The 27,970-nt window shown below is 38.6% G+C and overlaps 2 protein-coding genes across 3 annotated transcripts; one reads left to right on the top strand and one right to left on the bottom strand.

Moving 5' to 3' along the window:
• The first annotated feature begins 4,952 nt into the window (after window positions 1–4,952).
• Window positions 4,953–18,192, top strand: fbxo11a (F-box protein 11a). Of its 2 annotated transcripts, none has more exons than XR_475804.2 (22): window positions 4,953–5,305; window positions 8,222–8,346; window positions 8,449–8,530; window positions 9,636–9,780; window positions 10,189–10,318; window positions 10,826–10,909; window positions 10,992–11,124; window positions 11,206–11,312; window positions 11,431–11,542; window positions 12,013–12,119; window positions 12,551–12,688; window positions 12,867–13,084; window positions 13,164–13,344; window positions 13,474–13,596; window positions 14,583–14,668; window positions 14,789–14,865; window positions 14,967–15,110; window positions 15,217–15,327; window positions 15,433–15,540; window positions 15,622–15,672; window positions 15,822–15,920; window positions 16,965–17,054. XR_475804.2 is itself a non-coding variant. In XM_007546219.2 (22 exons), exons 1-22 carry the CDS (start codon window positions 5,212–5,214, stop codon window positions 17,092–17,094), a joined length of 2,643 nt encoding a protein of 880 aa, XP_007546281.1. In that variant the 5' UTR covers window positions 4,955–5,211; the 3' UTR covers window positions 17,095–18,192. The 2 variants fall into 2 exon arrangements, 1 of the variants encoding a protein (XP_007546281.1); XM_007546219.2 differs by having other exon boundaries at window positions 4,955–5,305; window positions 15,622–15,730; window positions 16,965–18,192.
• Window positions 18,193–18,488: 296 nt separating this feature from the next.
• On the bottom strand, window positions 18,489–26,527 carry msh6 (mutS homolog 6 (E. coli)). The gene is made up of 10 exons (XM_007546220.2): window positions 26,103–26,527; window positions 24,715–24,917; window positions 24,426–24,607; window positions 21,748–24,304; window positions 21,263–21,546; window positions 21,067–21,184; window positions 20,469–20,558; window positions 20,240–20,394; window positions 18,741–18,940; window positions 18,489–18,664 (listed from the first exon to the last, which is right to left on the bottom strand). Exons 1-10 carry the CDS (start codon window positions 26,369–26,371, stop codon window positions 18,583–18,585), a joined length of 4,140 nt encoding a protein of 1,379 aa, XP_007546282.1. The 5' UTR covers window positions 26,372–26,527; the 3' UTR covers window positions 18,489–18,582.
• Between the last annotated feature and the right edge of the window lie 1,443 nt (window positions 26,528–27,970).

Genomic DNA, 27,970 nt, shown 5'->3' on the forward strand with positions numbered 1-27,970 from the left:
ATGGCCCTACATTTGTAATTTCATCCGGTTGTCCTTCTTGGCATTAATGCCGGCATTAATGTCACTTCTCTTCCAAATGTCTTTTTTCAGTTACATCTGACTGTCTTGGAGATTAAGGATTATGATGAGTTTAAGGCCTAAGAACTGATTAGGGACATCCTGAGAGTAGTTAAAGTCACATGTGTGGAACTGATCCATTCTGTTGTTAATTTGGGTGTTTGAACCTGTGAGGTGATTACCTCACTGACCAACATCTCAGATGTTTTGGTCACGCGTCTCGAAATGCGAATGACAGTGAAACCACCTGTGGAGAGGATAAAAGACTGGAATGTGTTTGTAGGTCGATGATAGCTGAGCCCACACCAAATATTTTAAAGATCATATTAATTCTGTCCTCATGAGTCAAGACTTTTTATTTCTCTACAACTGCAGTTCTGGGTTTTTTGAGCAATCTCTTTGCACATCCGTTGATTGTTGCTCTTTGTAAAAGATGTCAAAGCATCTATGAATATCAATGTTCAAGTCATGTAACAATTTTTTTTTACTGGACTTGTGCTTGGATTTTTACTTGGTCATTCTAATACATAAATTTGCTGTGATGTAAAATAGCAACATGTGTAGAAGGGGAACCTCTGACATAATTTTGAGTCTTTTGGAGCCTTTGGCTGGTTCTCACCAATCTTTCCATCAGCTCTAATCAGCTTCCCTTTTCCTGCTGAAGAAAATAATTACCACAGCATGGTCTCGCCACTACTGTGTTTTTACTGTGGAGATGTGTACAGGATGATGTGAAGTGTTGTTTTTCCACTACACTACTAGCATTTTGACCTAATTAGATTTTCTTTAGGGATGTCGGGCTAAATAGAAATGCACACTCCCAATAAAATAGATAAAGTTGATATGTATCTAAGATGTTACAAGATGAAGAATTGCAAGAATCCTATTTGATAGATACCTAAAACCCTCCTGGAACAACACTAAATGTTGTTCTCCTCCTTGAAACAAGTCCTGAAATTACTTCTCCGATCATCCCTTCCCACAAAAGCAATGATTATATTATTCTCCTTTAAAATAATATAAACCTCCTTTAACAACACCTCAGCTTCTTAGCGATTCTGCTTAATGGTCACATTGAAATGCCTTGCTGCTGAAATGTGCTATACAAATAAAATTTGATTGATCTGATTGATTGAACAAACTCTAAATATGACAGCATTTTGAGGATAAATACAGACTTTAGATCTTATGTTGAGCTTACAACCAAGAGTGAAAGATGTCTGTCAGGAGAGTTGGTATCACTTAGCCTAATTCAGACAACAAAAAACAAGGCATGGGGCAGTCATGTGATCTTCTATACTAACACAGCATTCACTCAGATGATGACTTAAGAGGACATCTAGTGGACAATAAAGCAAATGACACGATGCAAGGGAGAATTATTATTGGCCAACTACAAATACATCAGGAAGTTCAAGTTCAACTGCTCATAAATAAATACAAATCTCAGGTAAATAAAACCCCCAACTTTATTAAGGTTTGCTGCATTGTACTGCTTTTAGTGCACTGACACTAAAAGCTCCACCCACATATCAGCTGAATCTTGCATTAACGTGGTGGAGGCTGCTTTTACATGGCAGTTCTCGTCGTGGGCAAGGAAAACTACAAACAAATGTCAATTTCTGAGTCACCTCTCTTACTTAGGGCACATTTCCACTGCAGAAATATTTTCAGTAACCGAGAGATATTTCCACTGGTTCATGTCTCCCTAACAATGAGACAAGCATCCACTTCAGACCTGTAGCAAACATACATCATTACCTCTCCAGGAAAATTTTCAGGTTACCTCAAATATGACACGCAACTATTTTATTCACCAGTTGATCATTCTGGATAAATCCCAAATGAATAAGCTAAAGTATTGTAATTAATAAAAATTAGTAATCTGACATCTAGTGGTTATTTTTCAGATCTTGTGCAATAAAAACATGGAATTAATGCTGTGAATAAAATATGACAAGAAAAGATTAATTTCTTAAATAATGTATTTTCAACATTCCTGTTTAGCAGATGTGAGAACAACTTTGCCAGGTGGAGCTTTACTACGCACCATTTTGTGGTGTGATGTCTTTTGGGTTTATTAAAGCCTTTCTGAAAGAAAAAAATATATATTCAGTGCTGATATGATGCATCATTATCTTGAAAAATGTCTTTGTTATCAGCAAAAACACTTTAGATTTATTGACAAACAGAAGTGTGGAAATGGCACCAAAAATATTCATCACTGAATAAAACTTCAGCTATCCGCAGACCACAGCTGCCTCTCTTCAACCTTGGAAGATGGTTTTCTTTTTATGTATAATTGGTGGTTTCCTCTTGACTTTTCTGGAAATAATAATAATTTACAACAGCAGACACAAACATTGATTCTAGCTTGAGCTCGTTTGACTTTTATTTCTTAGATTGTGCATTTTGTATTTCCAAGGAAAATTACTTTGAGTTTTCTGTCCTGAAGTTACAACGTTCTCATTGGGATAGCAGTTTGTTTTTCATTTACACCCTTCCCATTATGCTGTTAGTTGCTCTAAATTGTTCTGCAGACACAACTGACTTGGAACAACCAGCATCGTTTGCTAAACTCCATGTGGATTTACTTTTTCTACAATAATTTTTAGTGTTTCAACAGACAGTTACTTGTTACTTGTTACTTGTTGAGGAAATGGTTCCTGCTAATCAGATAAGTGCTCTCTTTTAACTGAAGACTCATTTGCATAATTAGAGTAGCGCACATATTGATTTTAGAAATGCAAATTAAAGAGTGATTCTGTGCTTTGTTCATTTAGTTAATCAAAAATAAGGAAGATTAATTTTAATAATGTAATTTATTTAGCTATTTATTTAGCGTAGGGAATCAGCCATCACTGATTCCCTACGCTGCTGAAGGATCTTCAGCCCCCGTGGATCTGACCTGGTTACAGCTTCTTCCACACCCATGACAAGGTGATCAAAGCCAGGATGGAGCCCTTTTGCCCTCAAAACTTTTGCTGCTCTGTTAAGCATATTAGCCACGGTAGTATTATTAATACCGTAAATCCAGGCTTTTTTCAGTTTCAATTTAGATCTATTTCACATTTGTGTTTTTCCTTTCTTGCTTCTTCTTTTTTTTTTTTTTTTTGAGAAAACTGGCCTTACTAGTCAGGATAGAATGAAACTCTCAAACAATGACCCAGCTTAACTTGTAAATGTTTGTTGTTGCTTTCTGGCCCATTGTGCTTAAATAGTTTGTTTGCTTTTGTATCCAGTCATATTGTCTGTGATGTATATTTCTTTTTTCAAAACTTTGCTGTCCAATTAACCAAAATCACTTAATATGTTGTTTTTATAACAACAACATGTCATGGTCAGTTGTTTTTATAATTATTTTTGTTATTTTGGTCAATAATATCTAGTTTGGTTATTTGGTTTGTTTGATTTATATCTTACAGTTGTCAAGTATTTTAAAATATATTTGTCTTTTTGTGATCCTTTTATGTTTTTTTTTTTTCTTCTTGATGTCGTCTGGGTTCAGGCCCAGTCACTTAAATTAGAAAAGTTTTCATGAACACAAGTGAACCCAAACAGATAACATAATCAAAAGAGTAAGTTGTCAAAATATTAAAACTAAAAGTCATTACTCATAGTGTAATATGTATTGATTGATTGCTTTATTCAACAGACTTGTGGTCCACAAAGACATGATACACAGCAACACATGCAAAATAATAAAAAAATAAAGTGTTATAAAAGACTTGCATACCAATGCATGTTTTCATTTTTCTAATTTTGATGATTATGGTTTGCATGTAAGAAAAACCCGACATAAAATCACTATGTTAATAAGAGCATGAAAACGTTTCATGTCTTTTCACGGTTTTAAAAATGCCATATTTTATGGCATTTTGACAGTCTGCACTATTATAGGGAAGACTACTGACTTGAGAGCTGACTAGCAGTCACTCACATCCACTGCAAAAGTAAGTAACAGAAGATAATTGCTAAAGAAGTTGCTTTTTGTTACAGAGTGCTGTTTCCAAGCACAGTGAAAGTTGAGTGGAAGGAAAAGGGAAGCAATGTTAAGTACTTCCTGTTTCTTTTTATTTAACCTTTATTTAATGAGGGCAGTTATTAAAATTTTTTTATTATTTACAATAACAATCTGGTTTCCCTCTGCTGACATTGTTAATGTAAATGCTGATTTCCAGCAGGAGTTGGAGCCTGCCTCCACTGCCAAAAGCGTAAATTCTGGTTTAATACCCAGGATAGCACTGTGCTTGACTGGTAAACAAAACTGCCTGACCTAAACCTCATTGATAATCCATGGGTGGTTGTCAAAAAGAAGGTGAGACAGCAAATCCAACAACTGATAGGAGCTGAAGACAGATAAAACACTGCCTCTTGACTCCACACGTTCCACTGATGCATATAAAAAAGTGGACAGATCGCTTTACAGTTTATAAATGGCTCATATCTTCGTAATAAAAACTTGTTTCTAACATGTACTATTATTATTTTTTCATATAATATTCTTCTTTTAATACTAACGTTTTTATTTGTTACAGCAACAGTCAAAATGATCAGAAATAAACACTAAAATCTTTTTGTGTAATGAATCTATATGAGATTAAGCTTTTAAACACATGTCTAAGTATTTAGGCTTTTCTCTAATATTCTGAGTGAGATGCATATAGCCTACATATTTCATACCTGAACCCACTGAGGTTCAGGACCAGTATATTCGTTTAGTAGTGTCAATAAACACTGTGTGGAGATCATTTGTAAGCTAAAGTAACGAGAGCCCTACTGTAGCTGCGACAAACCACACATTCACATACTGTGCATACTTTTAAAAAAATGTGCTAAAGTCTAAAGAACGTCTTAAATCGAGCGCCTTGAACAGTAAAGGCAATGAGAAGGCGAACAGTCTACGCATGTGATGCGACTGAGGCCTGACGGACTGTCGCTGTCTGTTATGGCTCCTCCTGCTCCAGAGGAACGGGGCCAGACGTAACACCAGTGCGGGCGAACGGGGAGCAGCACAGCGATACGGTCCTCTCGAGCCGCGGTGAAAGATGGCAGCTCGTCAAATGCTTAACAAAAAGAAATAGACGGCGTGTTCGGCGTCGCCTCTTCTGCCGTGAAAGCTTCGACATTTTCTCAAGATTACCAACACCCCAAATGAACTCCGTCAGAGCAAGTAACGTTAGCAGAAGACCTAGGCGAGTATCAAGGCCGCGCCCGGTGCAGCCGGATAGGAACCACCAGGAAAGAGGTAATTTTCCTTCAACCAGCGTTAGCTTTGCTGGGAGGCTTCTCAAATTCCCAGCCGCAGTTGCTTAGTCCTATATCTGGACAATACGTAGCAGTTTCGAGTATTTTTTAAGCTAAAATGTTGGACATAAAGAAAAGACGGGTTAGTCAGTGTGAGCCTAACACGGCGTTCTCAGTCGGTGAACTCTAGTCAGGAAACGCCGAGGCTTGTGTGTTTGCAGCTGGCATTAAGGCCGCGCTTTGTTTTGCTTGATTTTATGTCCTGAGACGACTCGTCTTTAGCTTGTCTCACGCAATACCGATGCTGTTTTAAGTGTTTTTGTGTGACAGAATTACTAATGTTTCACAATTGAATAACATAATGTAGATACTGTAGTAGAATGACGGATGACAATCGCCTGGAAGGGCGCATTAAAGGGTTTTGCTAGTTGCAATAGCATGCTAATTAAAGGTAGCCCGTACTAGTTAGTTATTATTGGAGTATTTAGACAGCTATATACGTACCTTTGCTTTCACACCGTAAGCCGTCATTTCCCCCTAAAAAGCCCCAGTCTTTATAACCTCTGCTATGTTAAAATGTCAGTCGCGCTGCCCGTCATTATGACTAACTTTTTCTCTTGAAATAACCCATTAGGTTTTAGCATTTTGGGTGACATTAAACAGTGAACCATTAGTGGCCTCAAGTTGAAGCATTTTCTTGTACTTGCACTATCTTATTGTCAAATTCCCAATTATAAGGGGAATGTACTGGTAATAATTATGGTCTGAATGTAGTTTGACGTTATTTGCATCTCTAGGGGATGGTGAAATATTTGATCTCTAAATATCAACTGAATGACAGTCAGCAGGAGATCTGCACTTGCAAATGTTATTCAAAGAAACTAGAATAGGAGTGTGGACCATTATAAATTTTCATACAGTAGGCTTCAATAACCTAGAGTGGAAAAAACAAAACATGTCTTGTAGTACTTGTACTTGTAGTACTGCTTACATTTATTTAAGAAAGAAAAACAATAATTATTCCTACTGCTGCAAAAATAATGTAGCAAATTGATCATCACAGTGGCAATGTTGTCATAAAAGTGACTAAGTCCTGTAGGGGATTTCAATTAAACATTCTTATTATCTATATTTTACTTACTTAGCATAATAGTTTAAGGATTATTTACAAACTGATGATGTTGGTCATTCTTACTATACCATGGTCATTTAAATAAGTACAGTATAGAAACTTTACATGGCATCAATAAAATGAATTTAAACCATAAGGATGTTATAATGTAGTATTTCAGCAGCAACTTAATGCTATTCTAAAAAAAATAAAGAATATGGCAAATATATTTAGGTTTTAAATATTTGATACCATCAAAAAAAAAATGCTACTTTACATTTACTGGAAACTGGGAATGATTTCATACCAGAGTTAACAGCGTTTTAGTTAAGATAGTCAGTGAAGTCGTGATTCCAATATGGAAACGCCTAAGTAGCAATGTCTGTAGTACTTCTTACAATTGTTTAAAACTATACTTTCTAGACCCAAACACCACTGTCAATTTCTTTAGTTCAGAGTTACAGGCGCTACATGTAACATTGATTTCAGTTGCACTCTTGTAAGTGTGTACTGTAAAATTAATATATTTCCCCCCCAATTTACCATTGTTGATGCAATGCTTGGCCATACTGGATCATGAAGTCGGCGTCTGAACAATTCTGACTTTCCTAGTTGGAAGTCCGACTTCCGGTTAATTTTTCCGACTCTAAAATGGGAATTTTTTTGGAACACAATACTTTTTCTAGGTGTCATCATTACATCTAAATGATCAACTAAATTAGAAAATTAACAATGTTTACAATACTATTGTGCAATAAAACTTTGATCAAGGAAGAAAAAAATAATAATAATAATAATGATAAAGATGGGCTTTAATGAAAAAGATGATTCAAGTTGCTCATTGGGCAGTACTGAAGGGCACAGTTAGCTTAGCGTTTCTAGTGTAATGTAAAATTAATTCGTATTATTTTATGCTTGTACTGAAACGTATTTGCATACTTAAACTCTACTACAAATGAGTTTGTACATTAATACATATTTTACTTCATTTTTACTTGTAATACATACTGTGTCTGTGGTTAGTTAATGGAAAGTTTGAAAAACTGAAACTCATTAGTTGCTTAAATTAGTTCTTTGATGTGTAAACATAGAAAGTGGAGTAATTTGCAATGGTATTGTGATGCGTTTAGAAATTACTCATTTCTACACGTAGAAATTAGTAATTTATGAGTTATAGTACTATTGTTATAATAGTAATAATGTGATTTTTCATTTTGCCCATGTCAACCAGCTCTAGTTCACACAGCTGCATCGTAACACTTTTTAATGCTTATTTGGTGGTTTTGTATTGTTTATTTAATAATCGATTAGACTCTTATCAAGCAGATAAGAGTCTAATCGATTATTTATCATAGCCTTTGACCTTAGCTGTCAAAGGCTAAGGTCAAAGCCTTTGACAGCTACAGAGTATCTTAGATCCTAAAAGGGACATTTTACCTTTCTTGATTTTGATCTTGGCTCCTCATGAATACTGTTTGGTGCTCACTAGTGTATTTCTTATGTCTTCTAAGTTTATTTCTGAAAGCTTATATTGTAATTTGAACAGTTTATTCAGCTAATGAGTTATTGCATTAATCCTGTTTAAACAGGTATTTTGATATTTCAGCAATTGTGAGCTTCAAAACAAAATATTTCAAATAGGAAACATTTTTATTTAATGGTACATAAGAAACCTTTTCTTTCTCAGGAGCTTAAAATTCACATGAGCAAAAGTTTTTGCCCATTATATCCTTGATAAATGCATTTTTTGTTGTTGTTTGGGTTGATTTAATTACCATCTTTTTTCCCCTCATCTATTAACTGTAGATGAGGACATTCCTGCAGAAATGGTTGCAGAAGAATCCGGTCCAGGAGCTCAGAATAGTCCCTACCAGCTTAGAAGAAAGTCTCTACCCAAGAGAACGGTGTGTCCCACAAAGACAAACATGGAGGTATGGCCTTTCTAAAGCACCAGGCGGAAACGATTGATGGAAGAAAAAGGTTTTTAAAGATGATTCTATAACTAATAATGAGAAATTTTCTTTGGCCTACAGGGTGCTTCCACTTCAACAACAGAAAACTTTGGACACCGTCCGAAGCGTCCCAGAGTTTCAGGAAAGTGTCCAGATTTACCAGGTACTTACACACAACGTTTTGTCTTGTATCTTCTTTAGAGCACACTCATCATTATGTTTTACATATGTTGGGAGTGAAAATGTTGGGTGGAAAATTAGTCAATGTAAACTAATGCAAAAATTTTGTGGCAGCTGTACATAAAGACGTTTATATTTGCTGCAGTACTTGTTTGTTGTTGTGGCTTTTTGTTATGCTTGTCTGTTTTTCTGAACTCCAGGTTATTTCGCTCCTTCACCAATTTGCACCTCCATTTTTCCCTTCCCACTTCCGATTTGTACTCGAAAACAATCAGTTTTGTTCCTGTCTAGTTAAATCATTGTGCATCAGTTTACTTTTCAACATGGTTAATAATTCTGACTAAATAATTGGGATAAATAGTCTCTAGAAATGCAGAGAAATCATGTATAATTTAATTCAATTGTATATTATTTAGTGTCTTTGTTTTGCAACCTGTTTATCTTGATTGTTACTTGGACCAGTATTTTGACCTATTTGAGTTGGACGGTTCTTCATAAATATGACAGATTTTAACACCCCATCAAACCAGAATAACTCTTAAATGTGATTTAAGCAATCATAAATTCATATTTTGAATTAATTAAGCTTTATTTATCCATCAGTGCAGTTCTGTATTTTAATAGACATCAATTTGGGTAGATCTGTTTGGATTAAACATGTAGTGCTGCTCTAAACTTGTATATGAGGAACTTATAAAGTCTGGTGTTCGTGACATTTGGGCCTTTGTCATCCTCTGCTGCTCTCGCCAAAGGACTTGAAATGGATGTTTGCCTGTGACACAGCCTTGCTGTACTGAAGCCAACTGTCAGCTTAGATCATGTTATGCACAAGGTTGGCCAAAGTGGCTCATTTTAAAATAAGAAGCAATTCATCTATTTACAAATCATCGTAGTATTTTTTTTTTTCATTTATTGCTTCATTTTGACTTGGTGCCACAAATTCACACAAATATTTTTTATTTCTTCTTCCATTCTAGCTTTGTTTAAGTCCTGAGCAACTGTGTTGTTCCTGTGATCTTGTTATAAATATGTCAGGTCTGTTCCCACAAACATACGATGGTCTAACGCCGTGGTCGTTGTCTTCCCAGCTGCTCCAGCAGAACAGTATTTACAGGAGAAGCTTCCAGATGAGGTGGTGCTGAAGATTTTCTCGTACCTGTTGGAGCAGGACTTGTGCCGTGCAGCTTGTGTGTGCAAGCGCTTCAGTGAGCTGGCCAACGACCCCATCCTCTGGTGAGGCTTGTTGTCCAATTAATGTGACTTGTATATCGGTATTTAACCCAACATTTTCTAAGATTGCAAAGCAGCTTTCTATACCCTGAGGATTGTCAACATTGCCAGTTTGTGGGTCTGTTGCAGTGATGCACAACTTGACATCACGTTGTTATTGAATATTGTGTTTTACTTGGTTAAAATTAAGTTTCAGAGATCACTATATATTTTTAAGTAACTTCATCTTTCATTTATCCAGCTTTATTTCAAATTTCCAGTTGTTTTCTGGGATACTACTAAATGCCACTATGGTTACTATAATTAAACATTTATTTAAGTGTGTGTGTAAAGGAGAAACATAGAGGTATTTAATGTGTTTGTGGCCTATATGAGAATATTAATTACTCTTGATGTGTTTTAACATTTCAGGAAGCGATTGTACATGGAGGTTTTCGAATACACTCGACCTATGATGCACCCGGAGGCAGGAAAGTTTTACCAGATAAATCCAGAAGAGTATGAACAGCCAAACCCGTGGAAGGAGAGTTTTCAGCAGCTGGTGAGGAAATCTCATTTATAAAATAGCTTTTCTCCTCCTTGTGGTTTCTAGCAAAAGTTAGCATTCACCCATCATTTTAGAGTTTTAAACCAAACTAAAAGAAGATGCATTTAACTAAATGCCTTCAGTTTTCACTTTTTCAAAATTTGTATTATGAGAACAGCATATTTAAAAAAAAAAACTATATTATTAAAATAACTCCAGAAGGATGTTGTAGTGCAGTTTGTCTTCTGAGAAGTGTAGATTTGTGTGTATATGTGGAGGTGGATTCCCTAAATGAAGCTCAACATGTTTTTTTATATGTTTCTATAGTAAAACCAAACTCCAGGTGCATAGAAGAATGTAGAAATGAGATATTTCCATCACCATAATCTGCTCATTTTTATTTAAAAATTCCCCTTTATTTTTATTTTTTTCCTATTTATGTATTTACATCTGAAAATCTTGGACTATTATTTGTCCAGTTTAAATTATTTTCTCTCTGTCTGTGTTGTTTTCCTTTTTTAGTATAAAGGCGCCCACGTTAAGCCAGGCTTTGCAGAACACTTCTACAGTAATCCTGCCAGATACAAAGGAAGAGATAACATGTTTGTAAGTCAAACAGCTTTTTTAACCCTGATGTGTTTTAATCTATATTTTTTAAGTGCAGTACTCACTCATTTATTTTTTCCAGTATTATGACACCATAGAAGACGCTCTGGGAGGCGGACAGGAGCCTCACTTCGACGGCTTGATATTTGTTCACTCTGGTATTTACACGGATGAGTGGATCTATATTGAATCGCCGATCACAATGATTGGAGCTGGTATGTCCGTCTCAAATCTATTTCAAAAGTACATTTGAACTAATCTTGTCCTGTTATTAAACTTTTATAATCTTTTTGTAGCTCCTGGGAAGGTTGCAGAGAAAGTCATCATAGAGAACACCAGAGACTCCACTTTTGTTTTCATGGAGGGCTCAGAGGACGCTTACGTTGGATTTATGACTATCAGGGTAAAAAGACTTGTGGTTTATAATTGTTGTATGTAGCAAGTTTAGTGCAATTTCTTCTCGTTTCCATGGTTGTGCATGTTTATCGTTGGTTATTTTGTAATTGTTGTCTGCTCTGCAGTTCAACCCTGACGATAAATCCGCCCAGCATCACAATGCGCACCACTGCTTGGAGATTACAGTGAACTGCAGCCCCATCATCGACCACTGCATCATCCGTAGCACATGCACAGGTAACACTCTGTCCTCGAATACAAAACTTGGAAAGAGCTGCCTGTTTTATATTGAAATTCAAGAAATTTCAAATTGAAAAATAACAGTTTGCATATTATTGCTATATTGGTTTGAAGTGTTTTATTACATTGTGTTGTTTTATCTTTATGTACTTTTAACTCTGAATTGCCTTTGGCTGAAAGGTGCAATATATAATAAAGCTGCCTTACATTATTTTATTACTCTTGTACATTTCTCAGAATCTGCATTTGTCGTTTTTCTGCGGTTTTCTTACTTTGTATATCTGACCTCGCTGTTTGGTCTTCTATGTCTTTGTGCTTTAATTTGCTCTTTACTTTGCTGCTGACACACTAAAACTCCCCACTAAAAAAAATATGGAGATGCTGTACTTATTGGCACTTTGATTTTCTTTTTAAACTTTTTTTTTTTTTTGCATTATCCATGTTGACATAAGGTTTTTCTGTTTCAGTTGGGTCCGCCGTGTGTGTCAGTGGTCAGGGGGCTTGTCCCACAATAAAGCACTGCAACATCAGTGACTGTGAAAATGTTGGCCTTTACATCACTGACCATGCACAGGTAGTGTACACTTTTTGCTTGTATAATGTTAGCATTTGATCATCTGGATTTCTGTGGCAGTAATTTAATCTTCATTCTACTAAAGGAGAAGAATCTCAGATACTGTTAGGTATCTGAGGAGAGATCCACCAGCCAGGCTACTCTTGGCTGATACAGATTTCAGATTTTCTATGAGATTATAAAAAGATGATAAAAACTTTTTCTCACTTGGGATGATAGGATAGGGTTAGGATGTTCTGCAGTGATCACCGGTCTTAGAAAAATTGTCCGATCACATAAAAGTCCCAACAAATTAATCAACAACAAATTAATTTTTCTGTTGAGAAAATCACTTCTAAAAAGAGAAGTGATTTTCAGGCGACTATTTTTTATTTTAAATATTTTATTTTAAGTGGAAATAATTCCTAATACGTATTCATGTTGTTGTTTAGGGCATTTACGAGGACAATGAGATTTCAAACAACGCTCTTGCGGGGATTTGGGTGAAGAACCATGGCAACCCAATCATCAGAAGGAACCACATCCATCATGGCAGAGACGTCGGCGTCTTCACATTTGATCATGGCATGGTGAGAAATAAAAGCTTCTCACAGTCAGCTGCTGGGTTTCCTTCCTAAATATATCGGTTTCAAACTCTTTGCTCCTCTTTGCAGTGTGACAAAACAGACCTGTGTAGTTGTTCACACACATGTTCAGTACATCTTTCCTCTTTGCGCACTAACTCGGTATTGCTCCGTGTTTCTGTAGGGTTACTTTGAGAGCTGCAACATCCATAGGAACCGGATTGCCGGCTTCGAAGTGAAGGCGTACGCCAACCCCACAGTGGTTCGTTGTGAAATCCACCACGGTCAGACTGGTGGCATATATGTGCATGAAAAGGGACGCGGGCAGTTCATCGAAAACAAGATCTATGCAAATAACTTTGCAGGCGTGTGGATAACCTCAAACAGCGACCCCACAATAAGGTCAGTGTGGCCAGACTGACAGCTGGGGTTTTCCTTTAAAATGTTACATGCTCAAATATGTTGTTTTGTCCAAACACAGGGGTAACGCCATCTTTAATGGCAACCAAGGTGGCGTTTACATTTTTGGTGACGGCCGAGGCCTCATAGAAGGCAACGACATCTACGGCAACGCCCTGGCAGGAATCCAGATCAGGACGAACAGCTGTCCTATTGTGCGACACAACAAGATCCATGACGGTCAACATGGTGGCATATATGTGGTAAATACAGCTGTTAAAACAAACCTTTTGGTTCATTTTCTTCCATTTTTAGTGTGTAGCTTCAGTAGATTTTCTACTCTAACTTGGAAACGTAATAGTGTTTGTTTTTCTTTCTTTGTGTGTGTGCAGCATGAAAAAGGACAGGGAGTTATAGAGGAGAACGAGGTGTACAGTAACACTCTGGCGGGAGTGTGGGTGACGACAGGCAGTATGCCAGTGCTGAGGAGGAACAGGATACACAGCGGGAAGCAGGTAAGATGACAGCTGGTTATATGAAACAATTATGTGCAAGTAAAAAGTAAAACCCTAACCCTTCCTTATGGTTTTGTGCTATTGTTGAATATTCTTCACTTAGCTTCTTTGTCATGGAAAATTATTATATTTATCAAGATTCAGCTTAAAAACAAGGATTTTAAAGAGAACTTGTCAATAACTAAGAGTGAAAGGCAAGAAGTGTGTGAAGCATTAAAAAATACATAATTTTGTCCCTCTTGGTATTTTTTTGTGCCATTTACTTTCATTCTACATCCATTTTGTTGAATACATCATCACTGCAGATCATCTATGTTTTATTCCCCTTTAAAAATGTAATCTACTCCTTTCCAATAGGTGATGATATTTTTTATATATTTATACATTTGTATTGGTATGGATATACATTACACAAAACTGAATTAAACAAAAAATTCCAAACAAAATAAAAAATTCACACATATTCCATTTTGTATATACGAGGAGGAAAGAAGCTAATTTTGTTTGACTTAATCACAAAATCATTTGAGTGGTTAAAAAAATCTAAATATTGTTATGCATAGTGAGAAATAAACTTCATTCATCAAAACAAACATATAGTGATGACAGTATTTCCATCACAATCTTGAAAATGTGTTTCTTTAAAAGAACAATTTATTTACAAACAACCCTAGCTAAAAACAATAAAATAAGCAGAATTGATATACTGCCAATTTGTAACACTCACTCTCTTAAATAATGAAAGAGGGGGAAAAAAAACTTTGAATCTCTAAAACCGATCTTTACAGGATTTCTTAGAAAATGTATGAATGAAACCCCGTTTCATTATAGAATCACTTGTTTACGTTGTTTTGTAATTTTGTTTGATCATGATAATGCCATTAATTCTCTATCAGAGTGCTAGCCTTTAAAGCTTTTCAGTTTTGTGTATTTATCAATTTATCAAGACGAAGAATATTAAATACTGATGTGTGTTATTGAAACAGGTTGGAGTTTACTTCTACGATAATGGCCATGGTGTGCTGGAGGACAACGACATCTACAATCACATGTACTCTGGGGTTCAAATAAGGTTTGTCGGGGAAAAAAAGTCAATAATCTTGAACATTTTTTATCCCAAATTTTGATTTATACATGCTGAAATAAACAGTCTGCTTTAATTTACTCCTTTCATCCTTTTTCTTTTCGACAGGACTGGCAGCAATCCTAAAATCAGACGGAACAAGATCTGGGGCGGCCAAAATGGAGGCATTTTGGTTTACAACTCAGGTGGGAATCACAAAGGGGTTTTTTTATTTTTTTTCTGCCAATATAGTGCTTTGCTATTGCCATTTGTCATTTTGTTTACTCCATTTCTCCTGGCTTTTCAGGCTTGGGATTCATTGAGGACAATGAAATCTTTGACAATGCAATGGCGGGAGTGTGGATCAAGACAGACAGCAACCCCACGCTGCGGAGGAATAAGATCCATGACGGGAGAGACGGAGGGATCTGTATATTCAACGGAGGACGAGGTAGTTTATCAGTTTATCTAAAAGTCACAGATTGATACCGTTTAGTATTTTTCCTGCATTACTACTGCAGCAAATCTAAAAGTCAGTCTTTTTTTTTTTTGTGAAGGTTTGCTAGAAGAGAATGACATCTTCAGAAATGCCCAAGCAGGTGTTCTCATTAGCACCAACAGTCACCCCACACTGAGGAAAAACAGGATATTTGACGGCTTCGCTGCAGGTGGGCAACACACACGCACAGCTGTTTTTAATAAACTTTGAATGCTGTTTGTTTTTATTTTGTTAAAACGAGTTATTTTAAATCTGTTTTGTTCCTAAATTGAAGGTATTGAGATAACCAACCACGCTACAGCGACCCTAGAAGGCAATCAGATCTTCAACAATCGTTTTGGGGGGTTGTTCCTGGCATCTGGTGTCAATGTTACAATGAAAGGTACTTGCATGCTCAAATACTTTATGCTAACCAGCTGTTAATAAAATATTAATATTTACATTTCTCCTATGTCTACTTCAGATAATAAAATACAGAACAATCAAGATGCCATTGAAAAGGCTGTGAGCAGAGGTCAGTGCCTGTACAAGATTTCAAGTTACACCAGCTACCCAATGCACGATTTTTACAGGTAACAAGCTCAATCATGGAGACAGTAATGATCTCTCATGGTTTTTGTGTTGGTTTTTCTTTTATTGATGATTCATTTTTGGCTTACACAGGTGTCACACCTGCAACACAACAGACCGCAACGCCATTTGTGTGAACTGTATAAAGAAGTGTCACCAAGGACACGACGTGGAGTTCATCAGACATGATAGGTCAGTGTATATATTCACATTCGGTTAATTCAATTAAGCTTTGTAAATGTACAGATTTTTCTAAGAACAAGCTATTTTAGCCCTAATATAGTTTTATATTAATTGGTTTTGTGGGTGAAATTCACAAAACCTGAATAATTAAATAAAAAATTGCAGAACGTTCTTACAGAAAAGAAGCGATGTATATATTTACTTCAATACGTAAATGTCAAATTCCCCACATTTTTGTGTACAAGTGTTTTGGATTACTAATTTTATGTGTAATGTAGAAACAACATAATAATAATAAAAAAACATAACAGAGGAAACAAGTGGATGCCATTAACTCCTTCAATTCTCTTCATACAACACATATATTCATGCATTTTATAAAATTTCAACCCACTTGATGGAAATTTTTCCCTATATAGTTGACTTTCTGTCCTTGTATTCCATATACAAAAATAATTTTTATCAGGAAAACTTGCATTTCCTAGTGCAATTTTTAGGAAATTGTTTCCTATTTATAGCAACAAGCCTTTTATAGTAGGAAACTATAAATGCTAAACTTTTAAAGGGATTTTCTTAGTCAATAGCATTTGTTGCTTAGCCTTTATCTTAACTAGATAATTTTGAGTTTGAGACAGAAATGTCTCAAAATACAAATTTTGAGACGTTTTTCATCCGTTATTAGAACCTGACGCGGATCCATTCTGTCCCCCAGAAGACGCACAATGAACACTTACTGCGTTTGACTTTTAATGCTCAGCGTCTTACTTCTTGGGGATTTTTGACTTGAAAGGTGCTAAATAAATTAAGTCCATTTATCATCTATATAGTTTTAAAAAGCATTTGAAAGACGAAGCAAAAAAAAAAATCATGAAAATTTAAACTCACCTCAGTCTGCCTTTGCAAAGGTTATTCCACTTGTATCGATGAAAATGGCCAAAAAAACATTTTACAATTAAATGTAACATTAATTGTATGTATTTCCTGTCTACAAGTGGTCTAATCTTCCTGTTTTTGCATTATAATTCAACCCACAATTTAATTCTTCTTCTGCAGATTTTTCTGCGACTGCGGTGCGGGGACGCTGTCGAATCCATGCACGTTAGCTGGGGAGCCGACTCATGACACAGACACGTTGTACGACTCGGCTCCTCCTATAGAGTCCAACACGCTGCAGCACAACTGAGCTCCAGACCCGAGGACCCTTTGTGCCTCGGCTCAATTGAACACACAGACACTTTTAGTTGTGCAGCAGAAGAGGAAGCCCGAACTAAGTAACAGATTCACTTTGACAGAGCAAATACAGCTTACAAAAAAAAAACAAAAAAAAACACCTGGGACATGAAAATGCTTAAAGATGTTTAGAGAAAAAAAAAGGAAAAGAAGTCTTGATGATGGATGCCTTGCTTTTTGTTTTAAAAAAAAAAAAACACCAGTGGATCAGAGGAGAGCAGCTGACTCAGGGTTTGTGGGTTCAACTGGTGAGACGGACAAAAGCCACCTTCGCTCATCTTCCTTAAAGAAGCGCAAGAACAAGTTACTTCAGCGATGTACAGATCCAGAGAGTTCTCGTCAGAGAAAAAGGTCCCACTTCCGATGCTTCCACCACTTGGGCGACCGATGTTCTTGTTTGTAACATACGGGGTAAAAAAAAACAAAACAAAACAAAAAAAAAAACCCTTCAGCACTTCAGCTTTTTTTTTTTTTTCCTTCAAGAGAACTGATGAGATTTGATTTTATGCTTTTGTGTAGTTTTGTATTTTCATGCAAAAATCTTACTGTACTTGAATATCTTTATTTTATTTTTTTTTTTGGTTATTCCCCAAAATTGCTGTAATTATACTCATGTCGCAGTATCTAACTTCTTTCTGTGAAAGAGACCAGAGAAAAGAGGAAAACACTAAACATTTTCTCCAGCAATGTTGACTTATTTTTATTATATATATTTTTTTTGCAACACAGAAAATCTGATGCCGAAATGTGCTTTGACAAGACCGCTAGAACCTGCTTTAAGTATTCTATGCATATCATTTATTTTCCACGTTGGTTTGCTAAACATGCATTTTAGACGCATGAAACTTAATCCAAAACAGCTTTTATTTACAACCAAGTAAAAGTGAAACGATTACTGATGTGAAAGTATAATTACACATCCGATGGGAAATGATCCAAGTCCTGTTTGTTTACATCTGGTCCTGTTTTAAAGTGTTGCTTCATTGTCTTTAATATCAGATGCTTGACTGTTTTTACATCCACAAAATTAAAAGCAAAAAGTCTTGTAAAAGCATAATTCTTAGGATTTTTCTGTTTATTTTTCTGTTTCCAATGTTGCTGGAGAATCGAACAGCTTTTGCTCTACAGAAGCTGAGACAAGTACCTATTTACAGCGCTTTATGGTTTCATCGCCTCCCCCTCTCCTTCCATTCATGTGTACTGGTGATTGTGGATTTCTCATACAGACTGAAAATGTATGCATGTATCATAACATCTAGACTTAATATATTGTGAAGTATTCAATAACCGTTATGTAGGCGCTAGTGTGAATTAAAAGGGTTTAATTTCCTAGATGAAACATTGTCATTTTTTAAAATAAACTTTATTAGATCATTGCAGTAGTGTTCTTCCCCCCCCCCTGAAGAGAACAAAAATAGAAACATGAGGGTTTGTGGGTAAACTACAGGGCGTTGAGCAGTTGAACGAGTGAAGTGAAGCGTGCGTTGTCTGGAGCGGCATCTTCAGCGAACTGGCAGAGTTTCCTGCGGGGAAAATGGAAGGAAACTGTCAACGGAGCCGCAGCGTTAAACTTGCTGCACGTTTCAAAAGGAAACGCACCTGAATAGTCTGAGGCTGACGGTGCTTCTCTCAAACTCTCTGGCCTTCCTGTGTCCAGACTGGATGACCTCCTCTGGCAGGTTGGCGAGCCGCGCAGCGTTGAAGCCGTAGCTCTTTGGACAAGCGCCGGTGATGAACTTGTAGAGGAACGTGATCGTTTCCTGACTCGGATCCTCGCATTCGTTCTCCACCATGCACGCCTACAGGGGACAAAACACAAGTTGAGGTGGAAAAGTGAAGGCGACGGCTGATTTGTTGGACAGAAGCACAACATTTATTTTGCAACGTCTAACGTTGGTTCAGGAAGCTGCTTGAGGCCGGATCGGAGGATGCAGCTGTTATGTAATCTAGATGAAGCCACCAACTGTTAAAATTCTCCCCAACTGTGATCCTTTGGTTATTGCTTCACTCTTTATGTTGAAGTTTTAAAGCCCATTTTAATGACTTGGAAAGAAATAGATTGGGACATTTGGGATTCAAAATAATGAGATTATACATATTTTCGTCTTTGAAAGACCAAACTATTAGTTTAAACTCATATTTAGACTTTCAATTACACTTTTTTCAGAGTAAATACAGCATTTTAAGTTATACTTATGACTGTCATGTGAGGGTAAAAGTGATTTCTACAAAAGCATTCAACTGCCAGAGCATGGAAATAAATTCAGGAGTAGTATTTCAAAAGATGCAAAACTCATTAAACCGAGATGAGTTTTAAATCTCATTACAAGAAAGTTTCATGTCAACGCTCCGACTTTATTACGACTTCTTAAAAAGGCAAAAAGGGCTTGCTTTGACTCCTCACCTGTTGATTCTAGATGAAATCTAAACATCTCTAGAGAAAGAGAATCATCACGGTGTGTTGTGGGCGGAGTCAAATGACATACACCTACAAATGAATGAGGCTGAAAATTTGTATCCGAGTAGAGCGGCGGGTGCTGAACCCAGATACTAAATAAAAGTTATAAGAAGTTCCGGGTTGTAGGCTGCAGTACGAGTTTCAGCGGAAAAAAATAAGAAAGATTGAGTAAAAACAACAGGATTTGCTGCTCCGCAAGCAGATTTGGAACACTACCAACATTAAAAACTTGTTTTTAACTTAAAACTAATATTTTAATTTATATTTTTGACTTGACACTGCAAGTCAAAATATAAATTTCCATTTTATAATTACAACAATGTGTTTTATTCTTTCAAGTGGTGTAAATGGGATTCTATTGGGAAGATCCTAAGAGGATCTTAGATTAAATTCCAATAAACCTGCGAAGTTCTTTTACACCACTTGGGAAATGAAAAAAGAAAAGTCATAATTTTGTTTTCTAAAATTTAAATCACACGTTTATGGCTTTGAAAGTCAAATTCACGACTGAAAACAGTCAATTATGAATTAAATTCTTACATTAATTACAAAATATTAATGTTATGTTGAAAATATTCCTCCATAATAGGAAACATGTAGGATTTTTTAAATATTAGAATAAAGAAAAGACTCCTCTTACCATGTGGCCCAGTCGCACGGCGGCGTTGTTAGCGTAGTCCTCCACCAGGGAGTGGTAATGCGTGGAGAACAGAGTGCGACAGCAGATCTTCTCAGCAAGCTCCTTCACGACAGCGCTGGCGATGGCTGTGCCGTCATATGTAGCCGTGCCCCTTCCTACAACACGCCACGGCCTCATGAGTCACCATGACAACGCAGTAACAGGCAGGAAGCGCGAATCAAAGTCTCACCAAGTTCATCAAGGAGCACCAGAGAGTGTCTGGTGGCGTGGTGCAGGATGCTGGCCGTCTCGCTTAGCTCCACGTAGAAGGTGCTCTCGCCTGCAGAGGGACAGAAAAACGGCTTAGACCGATGGAAGAAGCTCAGATCGTCATGGATACGGGCACATAGCAGGCCCTGATGCTAAATTACAAATTTTTTTTTTAATGAAATCTGATTTTTTTTTTTTGCGTGGTTGTGATGCCACTAAGCCTGTAGCAGGTAGCAATAACTCAATCGCCTGATGAATTAAAATGAGATTCATGTTTTCCCTTTACATTAATGTTTGTTTTTCCTTATTTTTCTCTACCAAAAACTGGATGACAAAAGGACTCAGTTTGGTTTTTTGGTCTCAGCTAGACTTTTTCTGAAGGGCAATTTTGTTTACAGAGACTTCAGTATCTATTTTATTTGTTGTTTCAGTTGTTTTGTTTATTCTGGATATTTAAAGTGTCATTCAGTTTCAGTGTTCCGTGTTTGTTAGAAATTAGTTTATTGTTCTTCAAGAGCGCGAACTTGCATTATTATGCATTGGTTTGAGTTAGAGGTTAAAGGTGTGTGTGGCGTTACCGGCCATGATTCGATCCGATGCTCCCAGCCGAGTGAAGACCCGATCGACCGGAGTGAAGCAAAGGCTCTCAGCTGGAACGTAGCATCCGAGCTGAGCTAGGATGATCACAAGTCCACACTAGAAAAACAACGTTTATTAAAACACGCTGGCAGAGAATACAAAAAAAAAAATAATTTAGTGAAAAAACAAGCCCACCTGTCTCATTAGCGTAGATTTTCCCCCCATGTTTGGTCCCGTTACAAGGACACATGAGGCGCGACCTTCCACCTCATCACCTTCACTGTTCCCAGGGCAACCGATGAAGATGTCGTTAGGAATGAAGTCATCACCAAAAAACGTTTTCGTCACACAGGGATGACGGGATCCGGTGAGGTTAATGAAGGGCGTGCCGCGGTCATCGTCCTCTGGTAGAGCCACCTGGGGTCTGGCCATTGGCCCGTCGCCACCCAGACTGTAGCGGGACAAAGCCAGCAGAACGTCTGGGGGGAAAAAAAAACGCACAAAATGAAACTCGGAAGAAACTCAGGGATGAACGAACAGAAAGCGATAGATGGGAAAGCCAATGAGCACATGAATCTATGGACAAATGATAGATCCTCTACCTCCACATGGATAGCCGGAAAAATAGATGGACAGAGAGACATGGAAAAACATGTACTTGTGACGTCAGCGGTTCTTACCCAGCACGGCCATGCATTCCACAGCCGTCCTCCAGTCTCTGTAGTTCTTGTCGAAGTTGTAGAAGAGCCTCCTCATGCAGTCCTTCAGTGCCGCGTCTCTCTTCTCCTCGAATCCCTGCAGCTCTGAGAAGAGCCGCTCGCTCTCCTTCGTCACGTAGCGCTTCCAGCCTTTCTTGGTGGATTTCACTTCATACTCCTCGGGGATGTTCCTCTCCGAAACGCTGTCGGGAACTTCCATCTGAAAGCGGTTCCGCCCGGTTCCCCAGTACGCCATGTTCTTACAGCCGAGCCTCTTCTTCTGCCGCTCCAGGTAGTCCTGCAGGTCCCGTTCGCAGGATTTGATTCCTGCGAGAGCCTGGTCGAACTCCGGGTCGAAGCCAGCCTTAGGGGTTATGACCCCAGTGGTGCGGGCTTTCTGGTGGTCGAAGGCCGTCTCCCAGCGCTTCAGCTCTGCCGACAGATCCGGGAAGAGGCCGTCCTCTTCAGTCTTCAGGCTGACAATCTGACGAAGCAGCATGGAGCGAAAGTCGCCTACAGCCGGAGCGAAAGCAGAAATTATCTCTTGCATTGTTTTGAAGCCTTCTAGCGCTGACAGGAAGTCGGCGATCTTGCGCTTGCTGTAGGTGACTTCCTCATAGAGCACCGCTCTGGAGTCCGGGTGGTCCTGGCCCTTCAGAGGGGTGCCAATGCTGTGGATTTTACTCAGAAGCCGCTCCAGATCCGGAAGCTTCTTCAGCAGCTCTGAGACGTCGGCGGCCTGAGCTTGCGCTGCAATCAGGTCGTCCATGGCGTCCAGCCTGTCGCTGATGGAGGTGGGGTTACACAATGGAGCGCAGAGCCACTGCTTCAGCAGCCTCTTACCAAACGGAGTAGAGCAGGAGTCCAAACGCTCTAACAGCGTCCCTTCGGTTCCCCCTGAACCGTTCTGGAAGATCTCCAGGTTCGCCAGCGTCACGCCATCCAGGACCATCCGCTGACGGGTCTGGGAGAAAAAACTGGCGGGTCCAGCAGCTTTCTCCAACTCCACGTCAACAGGGACGTACTCTTCGAAGTTGGCCATGGAGAGCAGCTCTTTGTCGACCAGACATTTCTTCAGGTAGAAAATGCAGCCGCCTAAAGCCGACAGCGCCAACTCGTAGCCTTCCTTAGGGGACAGACACAGGGAGTCGCTCTCCGAGGTCATCCTCCGCAGGAGCACAGGGAGGAATCCGTCTCCAGCCGTCTCCTCAAAGTAATTCTCCTCTGAGAGGGTTTTCAGCGTCTTCTGAGCATCCCAAAACTGTGTCCCTGCGCTCAGCCCTTCCTGCAGCGCAGAGGACAGAGACGCCTTCAGGATTTTGCGGGTCTCGGCAGACGGGTTACTCTTTTCGAAGAGGACCTCAGCAGGCGGAAAGTGTGCGATTAAGGTGCGTAGCCGTGAGCAGTGGCGATCGTCTGAGAACTGACCGATGTGGAAATATCCCACTGATGTGTCTGCGAAGCAAACACCGTAAGTGCGATGGCGTCCAGAGCTCTCGTCTTCAGCCTTTTCCTTTAAGCTCAGGAGGAACTTGCTCTGGCTCTCTGAAGGAGCGCCGTCCAACACGCTGTAGGTTTGGGTACCGCGGGTGATAATCCGGCAGACTTCCCTTCTGACGACGCGGTCGAACTTTGTGGGCTTGGCCATGGTCTTGCAACGCGCTTCCATCATTTCCGGGGTCTCCGTTTGCTCCACGCGGGCCACCTTGTAGCCCTTCTGCACCAACACGTCTGAGAAACGCGCAAAGCCGATTTCCGGGAAGCCGGAGTGCGCCCATGTGCCCTTCATGAACGTCAGGCCGAGCTCATTGACACCAATCACGGCATCCATGTGGTACAGCTCATAAAACTTTCCCACCTTGTAGAAAATCACAGTGTCAAACATCCCAGACTTCAGCTGCCACCAGCGGCGCATCCCAGGAGTGTTTCTGTTCAGGAAGTCTTCGGGGACGTACAGAGTGGTCGGGTCGTAGTCGTCCTCACTCTGACGGCGTCTCTTACCGTCCTTCCTCCGACCGTCCTGCAGCCATTCCAGCTTCTCATGATCCCAGGTTGTCGCCCCTCCGGCGGGACCGGATCCGTTTGCTTGGCTCTCAAAGGTGTCTGGGGCGGAGAAGGCGGACAAGCGGGATTTGGCGTCAGCAGTGATCGTCTTTGGAGCTCGTTTAGGTCCAGCTGAGGGCGTAGCTGGCGTCTTCGCTTTCTTACTGACGGATTTGTCTGCAGGACGTTTGCGCTTCACAGGTTTGATCGGGCTGTCTGCTTCCGACTCTTGGCTGCTCTCCTTCTCCTCCTCTTCACTGCTCACGGTCGCCTCTTCCTCCTCTTCCTCGCTGCTGGATGCAGCTTGCTCTGGTTTGAACTCCTCGTCTGATCCGTCGCTGTCCGAGGCCACGATGATGCGGCGGCGCTTGGGTTTGCCTCCTTGCTCTGCGGAGGAACGCGAAGAACGTCGACCGGCTTTGGGCGACTTCACTTCTTTGCTTTTCTGTTCTTCCATGTCACTGACCTCTTCATCACTCACTGTTGGCTTGTCAAGCTAAGAAAAAAACAAACAAGTACATTTTAAATAATGATTGAATTAAAATTTTAATTGAGTTAAATGCAAGGTCAGTAATCCATTAATCTCATTCCAACAGGCTTTTTATATTTATATTCACCTCCATTTCTTCTTCTTCTTCATCCTCCTCTTCGTCATCAGATGGATCCCTGCAGACCGGCATTTTTAATCGTTTTTCAGGACTATCGAAAAAGGATTTATCGGCGAGCTCCATCGCACGACGGATCACGGGTTTGCTGCTGAAGAACACCCCCCCCGGTTTAACGTCACTGCTGTCAGACCCTAAAGAGACATAATCTAGATTAGATTACCCACACAAGGACTCAGCACAAACTGAAACATCTGAATAATTAATACTGTTTTAATTATGACTAGTAGAAACAGCTCACCTTGGTACTCTCTAATGTATTTGGTGCTGACCCATCCTCTAGTTGGAGGTTCATCAAAGAAATGGACATGCATGCGCTGATCCCGACCTTTGCCCCTCATTTGCTGGCCTGTCAGAGGTTGAGGTACCACCATGCATGGCCACCAGGGGTGTCCTTCCAGTTTAGCCCACACGAGGGCGCCAGCACCAAATGAGCATTTGGAGCTGCCAAAGAGGAAAAGAAGTAGTCACAAATCAAATCGTGTAATATGACAGAAACTATAATCTTGTCGTATTAATTTGTTTTGTTTTTTTTTCAGGTTGGAAGGATTATGAAGCAACAATTTCAATATGTTTTGAAAACAAGAATTACTGCAAAAGTTTGGCTAATTATGCTACATTTCCTCAAAGCCAAAATTAAGACAGAAAAGTAAACACATTGCTAAGAAATCACAATCTTTTTGTAGCCGTGGAAAACCTTCCCGCGTGGTTCTGGCTGGATATTTGACCACTTTTCTCATCATTAATCTAAAATGCCTGCTGATGACCACCAGCATGGCCGGTATTTTAAATAAACTCAGAGGTTTCTGATGAGATGACAGGTCAAATATCCAGACACAGTTATGCCATATGGTTACTGATGAATATAAAAAGAATGGGCTACGCTTGATTTCAAAATCAAATCAAATTAAGCATGGTTCAATAGGGGTGAAAATTGTCAAAAATGTATCATTAAATGACTAAAATTAATATGACAATTATGCCAGAGGTGGAGGATGTAATCTTACAGCCAGAATGGTATGTTTAAGTCATTTTTGAGCTAAAGGTTAACTATTAATGAATATTAATGAATATTTTATGCTCTGATAAACCCAGAGCCCTATTTTATCTGCTTGGAGATGAATTGTTAAATAGAAAAAAAGCAGACTCTCAAAAACAAAAGCTCAAAAGCTCTCAAAAGCTGTTACTACAAAACTGTCAGCTTTATAGCTTCAGCTACTTGAAACATCTATTGAAGAATAGTCTAGGATAGGTTGTTGTTGATCACTTATATGATTTTACTCTGATTTTTGACTAGAGAACACTTTAGGACAGTGTAGTAAATAGTCTACAACTAGAACACGTTATCACACCTGCAAATCATCATAATGCCTTCACTTTTGATAAGAGATGAAGATTTTTCACGTTTGGGCTTTACAACAGAGGTTTGGTTTGCCACCACAATCTGCATCTATTTTTAAAATACGACAGAAATAACATTTAACTTTGACACATTTGAGAACTGCAGAATTTATTTTTGCTACGTTTTGAACACAAAGCTTGCTGACCATGCTGTCATTTTTTTTGTCAGACGGGGAAATAAAACACGTTAACAGTGACACCAGGAATTACACGGTTCCAAAAACTGACCTGTTTTCAGTCGTCGCGGCCTTGTCTCCGAACAGTTTCTTGAATCCTCCGCTTGGAGGCTTGTTCTGCTTAACTTTGCTCGTCTTACTAGGCTGCTGCTGCTGCTGCTGCTTGCTTTGCGTCTGTCTAGCTTCCTCCTTGGGAGAAGAGTTGGACTTCTCCACGGAGCTCGGCAGGTCCGCTTCGGCCGGGGAGGAACTCTGCTTCGGTTTGGAAACCGGCGGCGGAGACTTGGTGAAAAAGTTGAAGAGAGAGCTTTGCTTCGCCATGTGCTCTCGATTAAATTCAGCTTTCGCTGCCTTTTTTCAGAAACAGTTCCGAAAGGTAGAGCCCTTCTGATCCTCCAGTCGCCACTACCACCACCTAGCATCCAGTAGCCACCAAGCTCGCTACTCGCGGGAAACAAACGCACGCGACGTTGTGGGCGTGAACACGAGCTTTGTCCAATGACAGGCGACGACACTGTGACGTGAAGAAACGAAATCAAAACACAGCTTCGTTTGTTGGTCACTCTGTTGGCGCGAATACTTCTTTTTTCTCAAACATACAAGCTACACCCTCGTGGCTTATCAGAGTACAGTACACAAAAATTGTACTCAAGTAAAAGTATCACTACTTCAACATAATTTTACTCAAGGAAAAGTAAAAAGTATTCGTCCTAGAAATTACTCAAGTCTCCTCAAGTACCGAGTAACTGATCAAAATGATCACTTGATATTAAAAAAATTACATCATCACATAGACCAAAATATAAAGGTAAGTGGAAATTTTGGTATTTTAAGGGCCGAGATGACAATAATTCATAAAAATAACAAAATCAGGCAAAAATATATATATTTTTTTCCAAATCAGTTTCTTTCAATTTAAAACTTTAACATAAAGTGCATATTTGTCTTTGGTAAATTATTTGGCTAAAAATGTTTGTTTCACTTTCAGTGGGTAGATAATCCAGATATTTTACTCAAGTAAGAGTTGTGATACCTTATATTTTATTACAGCGTAATAAAAATTCTCTGAAAGTAATTTTTTTCAAAAAAAGTTGCTCAAGTAAAAGTAATTGAGTAAATGTAACTAGTTACTACTCTCTGGCTTATGTTAATAAATGGATGGTGTCACCAAGTACCTTATGTAAATAGTGCATAAAAAAACAACAACAACTAACAAATGAATTCAAATTGATAACACACCATGTTTTTACCTTACAGAACAATTATTATCTCCTAAAATCTAACTGAAACATACATAAATATACTTGTAAACATTTATACACAGTATAAGGTTTGCACAGAGTAAACACTTTGAGGATTTTGCCTTTTATAAATATTAACCCCCTTTGAACCTTTTCAGGTTTTACCAAATTAATTTTTTTATTATTGACAAACCAGCATAAGGCAGAACATAATTGTGAAGTACCTAGCAAAAAGTAGCTTATTTAAGTGTACCTCTAGTTTACTTATCTTATACTAAAAATTAAGCAGTGAAAGTTAAATTTATAAATATATACTTAAGAATAGCATAGTGAAGTGTAATTGGCTCATTCTGGAAAGCAAAAAGAAAAGTCTAAGATTAGTACATACTAAGATTTAAACTTGTACTGCAACACTAAAGCTTATGCTTGTGCTCTTTACTAATTTTATCACAATGTACTGATGCCTAGAATATATTGATCTAAGTACTTAATAAATTGATGTAATTGACTCATGCTTACATTTAATGTGGCAAAATAAGTGCAATTCTTTCAGTTTCAATTCTTGCAATTCATGCAATTTCTTTGAGGCATTACCCATTATAAACCTCCAAGTGGGGGAAAAAAATAATTGTTTTTATAGTTTTTGCAAATTGAAATCTGGAATCCATCATTTTCTTTA

Source organism: Poecilia formosa, unplaced genomic scaffold (assembly GCF_000485575.1).
Source record: "Poecilia formosa unplaced genomic scaffold, Poecilia_formosa-5.1.2 Scaffold15, whole genome shotgun sequence".
In the NCBI taxonomy this organism is placed as follows: domain Eukaryota; kingdom Metazoa; phylum Chordata; class Actinopteri; order Cyprinodontiformes; family Poeciliidae; genus Poecilia; species Poecilia formosa.